General features: G+C 36.0%; 1 protein-coding gene across 1 annotated transcript; it reads right to left on the bottom strand.

Moving 5' to 3' along the window:
* Nucleotides 1-54: 54 nt before the first annotated feature.
* Nucleotides 55-10,023, bottom strand: tkfc (triokinase/FMN cyclase). The gene is made up of 16 exons (XM_081355533.1): nucleotides 9,932-10,023; nucleotides 9,612-9,801; nucleotides 8,289-8,581; nucleotides 7,996-8,074; nucleotides 7,702-7,791; nucleotides 7,083-7,117; nucleotides 6,910-6,994; nucleotides 6,733-6,822; nucleotides 6,444-6,560; nucleotides 5,664-5,780; nucleotides 3,637-3,774; nucleotides 3,401-3,507; nucleotides 2,233-2,336; nucleotides 1,762-1,795; nucleotides 892-984; nucleotides 55-807 (listed from the first exon to the last, which is right to left on the bottom strand). The coding sequence occupies exons 1-16, from the start codon at nucleotides 9,935-9,937 to the stop codon at nucleotides 649-651; spliced, it is 1,737 nt and encodes a 578-aa protein (XP_081211659.1). The 5' UTR covers nucleotides 9,938-10,023; the 3' UTR covers nucleotides 55-648.
* Nucleotides 10,024-12,791: the final 2,768 nt, after the last annotated feature.

Raw genomic sequence — 12,791 nt, 5'->3', positions numbered from 1 at the left:
ATTGTCAGGTTCCTTCCGTTGGCGTGTATTATTATTAACCTTTTTTTTTTTATTCCGCAGAGAAAGAGTCATACAGATTTGAAATGACATGAGGGTGAATAAATGATGAAAGATTTTTTTTTTGGCTGAGTAAACTATACCTTTAACATCTGATTATTCAAAATGATGTAATCACAGATTAAAATACAGCGGTTTTTTTTATTCGTTTTTATTAGTTAAATGTATTCATTTCACAAATTCACAATTAATACTGCATTTAAAATTACAATTTGGTGTTAAATTGACATTTAATAATGCTCATTTTGCTTTAAAAGCTTAATCCCTTAAAAAAGATAACACATTTGCATTAAATTACCATAACTGTTTACAACAGTAAAAAAAGAAAAAAAATTGGTTGGCCATCTGACCAATCAGAGCAGAGTATGCTCTCAGATAGGAAGGGTTTTAGAGAGACTGAATCTTAAATTCAAAGGAACCGGTTACAGACTCTTTGAAAAATTAGGAGATGTGAAATGTATATTATGTTAATTTTTTTTTTCCTTGCATGCATGTAAACCTATTGTAGGAGACCTCCAAAATGAAATTAGGAACCTTTAAAATGGCATAATAGGGGCACTTTAAGAATCTGCATATTGACGGTGAGCTTCTTTAACTCTCCGCCTTCAAAGAATGGAGTATGGCCCTCAGAATGGCGGCTACCGCCACGGCACCAGGGTCAGGCTGGGTCAAATGTTCAGACGCAACGTAACTGGCACGTCCAGCCCTTGCAGTGAGACTGCGTGTAGATTCGGCTCCCAAATCTGCTTTCTGTAACAGATAGGCAACAGCCCAATATTATAGATGCAAGAAATGATGAGAAAACATCAAAATTGCTAAAGTGATTGTCCATACCTCCACTGCTGCTTGTAGTATAGCCATGTGACCATCAGGAGGTGCTGTGGAAAGTTTCATCAACTCCTCCACAGCAGGGCATAGGGCATCAAGCTAAAAGATAACACAGAGGGTCAGTTTCATCAATGATTTGCAGGTATCAAAAGATTCGATTCAATAAAAAGTCCAAGGATAAGACTTGCAGGTTAATTATTTCAAAAACCCTGCAAAAGCAGATTAATCATTGATACATGGATATAAACGGTGAGTAGTGTTTGCCAATAGCCTACACATATTTATCCAAAATACGGATCATGTACATTCAGTAAACTATTCAGGCAAACAGGGAACTACACTACTTTTCAAAAGTAAGATTCTTTTTTGAAAGAAATTAATACTTTTATTCAGCAAGGATGTATTCAATTGGTCAAAAGTGACAGTAAAGACATTTATAATGTTGCAAAAGATTTCTATTCCGAATAACTATCAGTTTCCACAAACATATTATTATCAATGTTGGAAACAGTTGTGCTGCTTAATAAGAAATGTTTCTTGAGCACCAAATCTTTCAAATTCTTTCAAAGGATCATGAGACTGGATTAATGATGCTGAAAATTCACAAACATGTCACAATACTACTGTTTTCACTGTGTTTTTGGTCAAACAAGCCTTTGTGAGCAGAAGAGACTTTTTTTCAAATGTAAAAAATCATCAAAAAAAAAAAAAAAAAAAAAGACCTCAAACTTTTGACCGGTAGTGTAATTCATGCATATGTTAACTAATACGCTTTTACTATTTGCTAATTAAAGAATAGATATTATCAATTTGTGTGCAACAATCAATTACTAAAACTAGAATTTGACTCTTAATTCCTGTTTCAATCATACATACCATGGTCCGATCTCCTGGTTCAGCACCTCCATATCTGTCGGAAAAAAATAGGAATAAATTTGCAATAAAATGACACACATCTTTACACTTTGTGCCAAACTGTAAACTTGGCAACGTGTATATTCTAATATACTGAAAATACTAAAGTATGAAGGAAAACAATTGAGAATGAGTTCATTTAATACTAGTGTCCCTGACGTACAACATTTTCCTAAATCAACATATTTGTTGATCCAGGAACATCATTCCAATCAACCAATCAGATTTAAGGGACAAGTTTACAGTTTATGTCACGTTTAGGGTTACAGACAGTGTTAGGTGCTTCTACATCAGTGTTATTCACCATCAACTCCCTCTGATTTTAGGGATAACTTATGGATAGGGTTAGGTTTAGGGGTAGGGTCAGGGTTAGGACTACATTTTCAGACAGAACCTGACTTCTGGCAAAAATCACAATGACCCGCCACTGACCTTTTCATGGCCTCGGTCCCAGCATGCAATGCCTTGGCCCAAGCAGCACCATCACTGTTTTGTTTGAGATAAGGGGCAGCCGCACACAAAAACAAGCAATATAACTGGGGAGAGAAAGATAACGGATCATTGGATCATTTGATCATTTAGGGTGTGTTCACACTTGGCATGTTTGGTTCGATTAAAACAACCCTAGTGCGATTTCTCTGTTAGTTCATTCGAAAAAAATGGACCCTGGTGCCACCAAACAAGCGGGCCGAGACGCTGAAAAAATGAAAATATGGGTCTCGGTCCACTTCAAATCAAACTCTGATGTGGTTCGACTGAAATATGAATGCAACACGGACCAAAGACATAAACGAACCAAAAACAGGACATGATGTCACAAGATGCGACCCTAAAAGAACAGAATGCTCGAGCATACATGGTTCTTATCTGTTACAGTTCATCGGTATATGTGTTGGAAATGACACATATACATTTTTATTAGTACAGAGCAGACCAAACAAACCAAGAGAACTGAACCACAAGTGTGAACACACCTTTAAGCCTCGATCACACCAAGGACGATAACTATAATGATAAAGATATAGTTCTAAAATCATTCTAAATATAAAAAAAATAGCAGAGTTCACACCACAACTATAATTATAACAGCATAAAGGAACGAAATCATTGGAATCGCTTTAAAGGAGAACTCCGGTCAATTTTAACATTGAGCTCATTTTTTTGTACATTTGGAGTGCTGTCAGTACAGAGAACAATGACAAAAATCGGTGTTGCCTACACCGAGTTATCCTGTTTTTAATGACACATAAAGGATGTTAAGAGGCTAAAAGCAGGTTTAGTACTTGCCCCATTGAAGTCAACAGGGTGCAAATTTTAAAAACAGGATAACACAGTGTAGGTGACACCAATTTTTGTCGTTGTTCTCTGTACTGACAGCACTCCAAATGTACAAAAAAATGAGCTCAATGTTAAAATTGACCGGAGTTCTCCTTTAATAAAAAAAAAAGACGACTGCAGTGCGCTTACAATAAACAGAACAATATCAACCACTGGTGTAGATGCTAATATAGTTTTTGTTCTTGGTGTGAACAGCCATTAGAGTAATTTTTCAGCTCAAGCACTGGTCTAGTGCGTCAAGTGTCTGAACACATTCACATACCGCCCCTGATGATCCTCCCATCCTTTCCTGCACCAACAGACCCAGATCTGCTAGAAGCTGGCCAAGGTTTCCAGGGATTCGGCTGGTCTGGAGCCACTCCTGAATGGCTGAAGTAGACCACATTGTGAAGGCAAGTGAAACATTTTGACAACATTATATATGAACACAAAATTAAGCAATATGTTGGTTTAAATAATAATATGTGTACTGTTTGAATGTTGAAAAAAAAGTTTTACCATTGGCTAAAAGAGCATGTGTGCTCCCACAATCTCCATCCCCTCCAGCGCGGTCCAACGCATTGAGTTCCTCTTGGCGCTGCAGGAGGATCTTGCACACAGACTCCAAAACCAGGCGAATGACGGGAGAAAGCGAGCCTGGGAAGCAGCACCAATGTGTCGATGAAGTGCTTCAGGTATTTCAGTATACAATATACAATACTGTTCAGTTCAAGTCAGATTTTTTTTTAATACTTTAATACTAAAAGATACATTAAATTGACAGTAAAGACATTTATAATGTTACAAAAAAATTCCATTTCAATGCTGTTCCTTTGAACTTTCTTTTCATCAGAGAATTCTGATTCATCTTTACCGTCACAGGAATAAATTACATTTTAAAATATATTGAAATAGATAACAGCTAAATTACTGTTTTTACTGTATTTAAAATAAATAAATGCAGCCTTGGTGAAAATAAGAGACACCAAGGACGATAACCGTATAGTTCTAAAATTGTTCTAAATATTAAAGAATAGCAGAGTCCACACCACAAGTTTAACGATAACGGCACAGAAGAACAATACCGCTGGAATCACTTTCAGAACTATTAAAAATATTGACAGCCAATCAGAATCCACCCTGCTTTCAGAACTCGAGCATTTAAAGCGACAGACGACAAAACTGCAGCATGCTTATAATTAACAGAACGATATCGTGCCCTGGTGTGGACGCTAATATATCATTATAGTTTTATAGCTTTATAAGCCTTTATTCTCACCAAGACTTGCACTGGCCCCAAGCTTTTAAACCGCCGTGGATTTATATTATTTTATTATCAGTAAATGTTAATTATTAAGTATGTTAATTATTTATTATAAAGAATTGATGTATATTATTAGTTAAATAGTTTCTTTGTGTTCTTTTTAAAGAGGTGGTATAATGCCCTTTTCACAAGATGTAAAATAAGTCTTTGATGTGCCCAGAGTGTGTTTGTGAAGTTTTAGCTCAAAATACCCCACAGATATTCTTATATAGCATGTTAAAATTGTCACTTTTTGAGGGTGAGAAAAAACACACCGTTTTTGAGTCTGTCCCTTTAAATGCAAATGAGCTGCTGCTCCCGGCACAGAGGGCGGAGCTTCAAGAGCTTGTGTCATTTTACCTCACACTGACATGCACTGAAAATTTAAAAAACTTTTAGCCTTTTATGTTCAAAGCGGAGTCCATGATGGAGAGACTCAAGAAGAAGTGACAACATGTAGAATGCAACAGGACGTTTCTGAATGGTTAGTTGATGAATTTATGTAGTTTATGTGTAGTTATCTTCTAGTCATTGATTAGCATATTCTGTCTTGATAATCTATGGGTGCTTCTCAATTCTTATTTGTGAATCCTCGTTTCCTTTCCTCGCGTCTCAGCTCCTCCCCCTGTAGGATGCGAGGAAAGGCTGCAGGGAAAAGACGCGAGGATGGAGGGATCGAATGAAAGCTTTTTTTATACATTGGAATACTTGATCACTCGAGCGTCACTTCACCGCGTCATCAGCAGCGCTCAGAGGATCTGCCCTCATGTTGTTGAAATTTGTTTATTTAAGAAATTCATAATAAATAATAATAAAGCAAAACACCCTGTTGAAATATGTGAGATGTGTGGTTTATATAAACTGCAAAAGTAAAGTATAAATCAAAATTATTGTAACTGATGTGAAGGGGGAGGAGAATTTATACGTGCGTCACGTTTTAGTCGATAAAACTCTTCCGTATAGGATACACCTGACTTGGTGATGTCACTAACCCAGGAGGAATGTCGTGTAGTCCCTTCCAGCCGTTTGTTGTAGTCCTTAAAAAGTGATTTCTTTAAAAGCAAATATCTCCCTTGCTTTGAACTTTAAGCATTGTAACTTTGTAGATGTTGTTTATGATCAAACAGCAACATTACACACTAGCTAAAGTTAGAAATGTGAATCATAATCAACCACCCCTTTCATGTAATTGAAGCACATATGACTACATTTTGAAAAATGTATATTTTGCACTCTTCTCTACCTTCATGATATTTATCTGAAGCTGCGGCAGGTTTTTCTGCAGGTTCCATGAACAGGTTCCTCCCACTCACAGAGGTCGTGCTGAGGTTAGGCCAGGCTGGGGCTGTGGTTTTAGCATCTGAGAAAGACAAATCAGTGATATATGTATTTATAGTGTATATATATCTATATTAGTTGCGAGCGGTGACTTTTTTTAACCAGGTATGCTGGGTGACACGTTATTTAAAAAATGCACCTGGTGCACGTTGGATGGATGCGCGTCCGTTTACCCGAAACTATCAGTGAGTGGCAGATTTGAAGAAAATTACAGTCTTTTGGCAAATAAATAAATGACTGAGAGTTACATACGTATTACTAACATTTTATCATGCAAGCGTTATGATACACCACCTACAAGGGAATTTATAGTAATTTATAGTGTTAATACTAATCAGCGAGTCCATGAATGACTTGGGTATATAGAGCATTCGCAGCTTATATGGACCGCACGCTACTGATATATATAGTGAATATACTGTATACAATATACAAATTAGTGACACTTCACATACACAGCTTTACAGTATACTGTAAATTCACTACATGTGCATTCACTTCAGAGTATACTGGCAAATGAGCAATTTTAGCATCTTAAAGATGCTGTGTGCAGTGAAACTTTGTTCATGTGTTCAATATTCATTTAAGCTCTGTCATTATACCACTCATTTTCTGAGGACTAACTAATGATTCCAATGTCATCCAGTTAAGTGTGCATGTAAAATTGGATTTAAAGCGAACGCACCAAACAGTCTGAGCATCTCTTCATCAACCTTCATTAAAGAAAGAGACATTCCCGCCATCTCCAGTGATGTCATGAACAATCCCGACATCACCCTGACAACCAGCACACCACGCTCCTCTGAAAAGGAGAATCGAATAAAACGCAGTCAACACCAGTTGAAGACCTCTAGTTTCCAAACAGTATAATGAAATGCAAATATTAGGATATAACAAGATCATTTATTCAGTTCTATAGAATTTTGTCTAAAGTTGAATGTTTTAAATCTAGTGTTGTGCTACTCGAGTCTCACCTAGGCAGTGTACAGCTGCTTTGGAAACCACAGCTATTTCCAAACATGAAAGAGCACCAAGATTATTCACACACAGCACCACCTTGTCTCCTGTTAGAGAAATACATTTTTGAATACACATTCATGCAAACGCACACCTTCAGAATCAACCCTGTGCTGGCCAGTTACACATCATACCTGACTTGAGGGACAGATGCGATTTGTTTGAGGAATCAGTCATGTGACTTATTATAGTTTTCACAACTTCATCGGCAGAGGCCACCTGAAAAAAATCAAAACCATCAATCTCAAAGGACCATACATTACTCTTTATTGTAGGATTGGATGAACGGCACTTTGAAAAGACTCACTTTTGATCTCTTAATACCTGGTTCTCCATGGATCCCTATACAAATAAATATAGTGTACATTTTAATATATAAATATAGTATATAAACACTACTGTTCAAACGTTTGGAATCAGTAAGATTTATTTTTTTAAAGGATTTGACATGCAAGGACACATGACATTGATCAGCAAAAGACATTTATAATGTTACAAAAGATTTCCTTTTTTAAATAAATGCTTTTCTTTTGCTGGTCTATTTGCCAAGAGTCCTGAAAAAATGTATCACGTTAAGCAGCACATCTGTTTTCAACACTGATAATTATAATAAATGTTTATTGAGCAGGAAGTATCATGTGACATTGAAGACTGGAGTAATGATGCTGAAAATTCAGCTTTGCATTCATATAGAAAAATTATTTTAAATTCTATTAAAATTTCTCAATATTACTGTTTTTACTGAAATTTTGTTTAAATAAATGAGTGTGTGTGTGTGTATATATATATATCTGCAATCAAATCAATTAATTGATTAAACAAACATAAACGCTATATACACGTACTTACTTCTACATAAAATAATATATTTTAAAATATATATATATATTTTAATCTTTACTCTTTTTGTTATAGATCTCTCTTACCCAGTCCCAACTCCATCTCTCCTGGTGGAAGCTGGAAAGATGGAAGGCATCCGGGAACACTGCATGGAGACAGACTAACACCCAATGTGCCTGTTAAAATATAAAATGTTATATACTGTTATATATATAAAATGTCAGTGTGTATATATATATATATATATATATATATATATATATATATATATAGTATATTGCATAGCACAGTGGTTTGACTTTCACAATTAAAAAAAAAAAATTTAGAACTGCAACATTTAAGCTATACAACCCAAATGGTACTATGCTGGTCTTTCTCACCAATATTTTTTGTTGCTTTGTTCACCCATGCAACAATTTCATCCAAAGGACAGCCTTTCTCTGCTAGAGCTCCAGCTAACTAAAAAGAAACAGGGCATAATAATCAAATTGATTATGTGATGTGACATCTGTCGGAGCCAATGAATATGCGTAGAAAGTTAAAGTTCAAGGACTCTTTAGCCAGAAATATGTTAAATGGGTTAAATGAAGTTATATATGGTTGAAGTAACATCAAAAAGAGTCTTTGAGGAAGCATAGCAAGTAATATAGCCATGTCAAGCTGATTCTGGTACCTTATGAATGAACACAGTTCCACACAAGCCTCTCCTGCCGGCCTTGCTGGGCTGAGCAAAGGCGCAGTCATCGGCCACAATCACCATGTCCACCTGGACGCCCTGCAATCTGGCCTGTTCGACAGCTATGCCAAAGTTTAGACGGTCACCTGTGTAGTTCTTCACGATGAGCAGGACTCCTGAGGCGCCTCCCTTCCACAGAGTCACGATGGCAGCCAGCACACTTCCCGGAGGAGGGGACGCAAACACTGCTCCCGCCACAGCTCCGGACAGCATTCCCCTGCCAATGTAACCTGAGAGAGAGTGAGAGTAGCTCAAGTACAGCAATGGCACTAGCAACACCAAGTTCATAGGTTCAATTCCCAGGGAATGTATAAACCGTTACGAACTGTTCATATGCAAGTCATGTTTGCTAAAAGCATGTATAAAAGTACACTACATAAAATATTTTTTTATGTTTTTAAAGGAGTCTTTTATGCTCACCAAGACCACATTTTTTGGATCAAAAATACAGTAAAACAGTAGTATTGTGAAATATTTTTTCAATTTAAAAGAACTTCTTTCAAATTCGTTCATATATTTAAAAATGCAATGTCAAGCTGTGATGCAAATCTGTATTTTCAGCATCATTACTCCAGTCTTCAGTGTCACGTGATCCTTCAGAAATCATTATAATATGCTGATTTGATTGCTGCTCAAGAAATATTTCTTATTTTCTCAATGTTTAAAACAGTTGTGCTGTGGAAACAATGATGCATTTTGTGAGGATTCTTTGATGAATAGAAAAATGTTATCTTTTTGACATTATAAATGTCTTTACTGTCACTTCTGGTCAATTTAAGGTGTCCTTGCTGAAATAAAAGTAATAATTTCCTACAAATCTTATCTTACTGACCCCAAAGATTTTAACAGTAGTGTAAATGTTATAAAAATGGACTATGGTAACCACAAACTTTACTTTAGTTATTGTTAATATTGTAAAATCACCTTTGAACTGCAAACAAACCAGTTTAAGGACCAAACAGGAATGCATTTGTGATATAATGTATTAAAATGATACAGTATCATATTCCCTCTTGGTGAGCACAGGGCTTTACTTTAATGTTTTGTCAGGTGACCTAAAAAGTGCAATCATATAATCTAAAATAACCTGTTTTATTCAAGTCAAAAATATAAGGTGGCTCCACCTGACTACATCAGACTACAGCAACTAATGTAATTTTAATAACTAAATCATATGTTCTTCTTCTTCTTTTTTTTTTTTAATACAGTTACTAACATTGCACAATAGAACAGAGGAGGTGCTGCTGTTTCACGCATTACCTGCATGTGCGGGTTCATGGCCAGATCCACCTCCGGACAGCAGCGCTACCTTTCCCTTAATGTTCTCCAGATCGGCCCGCAGCACAACTCTGTGGCCCCGCAGCAGCGCCAGACCCCCGGTACTCCTGACGAGACCCTCCAAAGCCTCGTCCACACACTTCTCAACCGAGTTCAACAATTTACTCCGCACCTGCTCCAACCGTATAAAAAGAATACATCAGCCAGACACTACTGAACAATTATTTCAAAATCATACGCTTTGCACAATCAACATGTAACAAGTTTGTTGCAATATTCCCGCAGGAGACACCGTTACACACCTCCATCACGCTGGCAGTCAGTGCACAACCTTCGTCCTTTGATCACTTCCGCAAACATGCATCTATGACGATGACGTCACGAAGCCCGCCCCAGAGCACGAGCGCTCATCTCCAATTTATATATTTTTAACCCTTTCCCCGTCATTGACGGAATTTTCCAATACTGTTTAGATATTTAAATAAAAGCCTAAATTTAATCTGTTCATTATAAAACTCGAACGAGTCTCTTCAGAAAATTTTGACTAAATTCATATGGATTAGTTTTACGATCTCTTAATGAACTTTTTGAAGCATCAAAGTGGTAGTTGCATTGCTGTCAAAGGAGGGACAGAAATGGGTCCGATTTTATTAAAAATATCTTCATTTGTGTTCTGAACTGAAATTCTTACGGGTTTGAGGGTGAGTCATTTTCAAACAGAATTTTCATTTTTGGTTGAACTATCCCATTAATTCTGAGTTTTAATCTCCTATATAAATCCTGCTTTTATGACCAAAATGACCAATGCATGGCCGATTATTCTCTAGTGTATGTTTGTAGAAACAATTATAAGAATCAAAATAATAATATACTTAAATAGCAAAGTACTCATATCCACTTTTTCCTCTCTTTATTATTAAATATGATTACAATTTACTACATCAGCAATATAACTAAGCACATATCTCATTTACACAACATTGATGTTCTGATACTGCGTGTGTGTATATATATATATATATATATATATATATATATATTATCATTGTTATTATTATTATTATTATTATTTTTACCAGATCATTACGCTCAAAGTGTTTATTTAATGCAAGCAAATGAACAAAACTAACAAATACAAAGTTATATTTGAAGAAACTTTGCAAAGGACTATATTTGTATTAAACATAAAGGTCCCCGCATTTTTATAGTTAATCTTTTCTAGTGAATGGCAATTTCTTTTGCTTGGACAGAAAGAGAATGGACTGTATTACACTGCTTGGTCGCATTATCCATAAATTGATGCCTGCTAGCAGGCAAAAAGTATAGTTTGACAAATGTCCATTCATGGTGATCAGGAAACATTCCAGGCCATATGGAACAGATATGCAAACTAGAATGACAGTGATAATTACAAATGCCCTCTTTTTCTGGTGGTGCATCCCTTCCTTCTGTGTTTCACCAGGACTTGGTCTCAACAGGATCTTGAGCACTCCTAGACTACAAGTAGTGATCACCAACAGGCTGATTGCTAGGTAAGAAGTGTAGACCTCAGTTTGCCTGCGTGGATAGGTCCAAACAGAAAGTCCTCCATAAACTACAATCAGCATCCAGACCAGTCCAGCACTGATATATCTGTGCTTCACAAAGGCTGGGTTGCGGTACATCGCAGGATGAGCCACAGCTATGTAGCGCTCAACACAAATCAAGCTGTTCATAAGGGGTCGTCCAACCAGGTAGCTTCCAGAAAATAATGCAACAATGGTCATTGTGCATTCATAGTTAAAGAGAAAGGCAACCACAGAAACGCAATAAAGTACCATCACAAAAACCTCTAGTGCAGAAAGGTTCATTGTAAAGATTTCTGAGGCTGGCAGACGTCCCCTAATCCTAATATTACTTGTGCCCAACCAGAGGACCCAGATTTGGATGGGCAGGAGGAAAATGAAGTCCAGTGCTATTACAGAAAGTTGAAGTGAATACCCTGGCTCTGTGCATCTGAACCCAAAAGAAGATGTTTGGTTCTTGGAGACAGTACTGTTCATGTTTCTCTTCAAGTTAAATACGCAAGAGTTCCTAAAGGACATCGAGAACAACAAATGATGGAATAGTAGCAATGAAAATACATTCCAATGTAAAACAACAAGACCAAGAAATGTATTCAATATATTACACTGACCTGATGTTGGACAGATCAGAGTGATTTCAGTGTCGTTCCTGCAGTGTCGATTCTCTCACGTTGGTTTCATCACATATGTCACATTTGTTTGCATCTGTATCTCTATGTGTGCTTTATGAAAGGAAAACATGCAAATATGGAATGAAAAGCAGCATTTTAAAAACATGTGTTCATTTGAGTATGTGTTCACAGTTTTATATTGCAGAATTTGACTGTAAATGTACTGCTTTGATTTGTTAATGACAATAAGATTGATGTGTATTGTGTCCATGGACATTTGTTTTATCGATTTTGAGTAAAAACTGTGAATGTAGGGAAGTGCTTGACTTGTCACTTTTTTGCCTTTACAGTCACGGAAAAAAAAATTTTTATTAAAGAAGTGTCTTATGCTCACCAAGGCTACATTTGATGAAAAATACAGTAAACAGTAATATTGTGATTTTTTTGGTTATTATTTTAAAATGTAATTTATTCCTGTGATGGCACACACAGCATCATTACTCATACATGATCCTTCAGAAATCATTCTAATATGCTGATTTTCTGCAAGAAACATTTCTTATTATATCAGTGTTGAAAACAGTTGTGCTGCTTTATATTGTAGAAACTGCGATACATTCCCATTTAAAGGTTTGGAGTAAGAAAAATATAAATCAATACTTTTATTCAACAAGGATGCATTAAACTGATTCATTCTATTTCAAATGCTGTTCTTTTGAACTTTCTATTTATCAAAGAATATTAAAGAAATCTGGCAGTTTCCACAAACATACAGTTTTTAACATTGATAATAATAAGAACCATCATTAATAATTGAGCAACATTAGTAATTGATAATATATTAATCAGCATATATTATATTATAGAATAATTTCTGAAGGATCATGTGACACTGAAGACTTAATGATGATGAAAGTAATGATACTGAAAATTCTGCTTTCCATCACAAGAATAAATTACATTTTAATTTGTAAAAATATTTGACA

This window comes from Scardinius erythrophthalmus (genome assembly GCF_964197995.2).
Source record: "Scardinius erythrophthalmus genome assembly, chromosome: 2".
Lineage (NCBI taxonomy): Eukaryota > Metazoa > Chordata > Actinopteri > Cypriniformes > Leuciscidae > Scardinius > Scardinius erythrophthalmus.
Note: the sequence above shows the minus strand (reverse complement) of the source record. Positions and strands in the feature narration are given on the sequence as shown.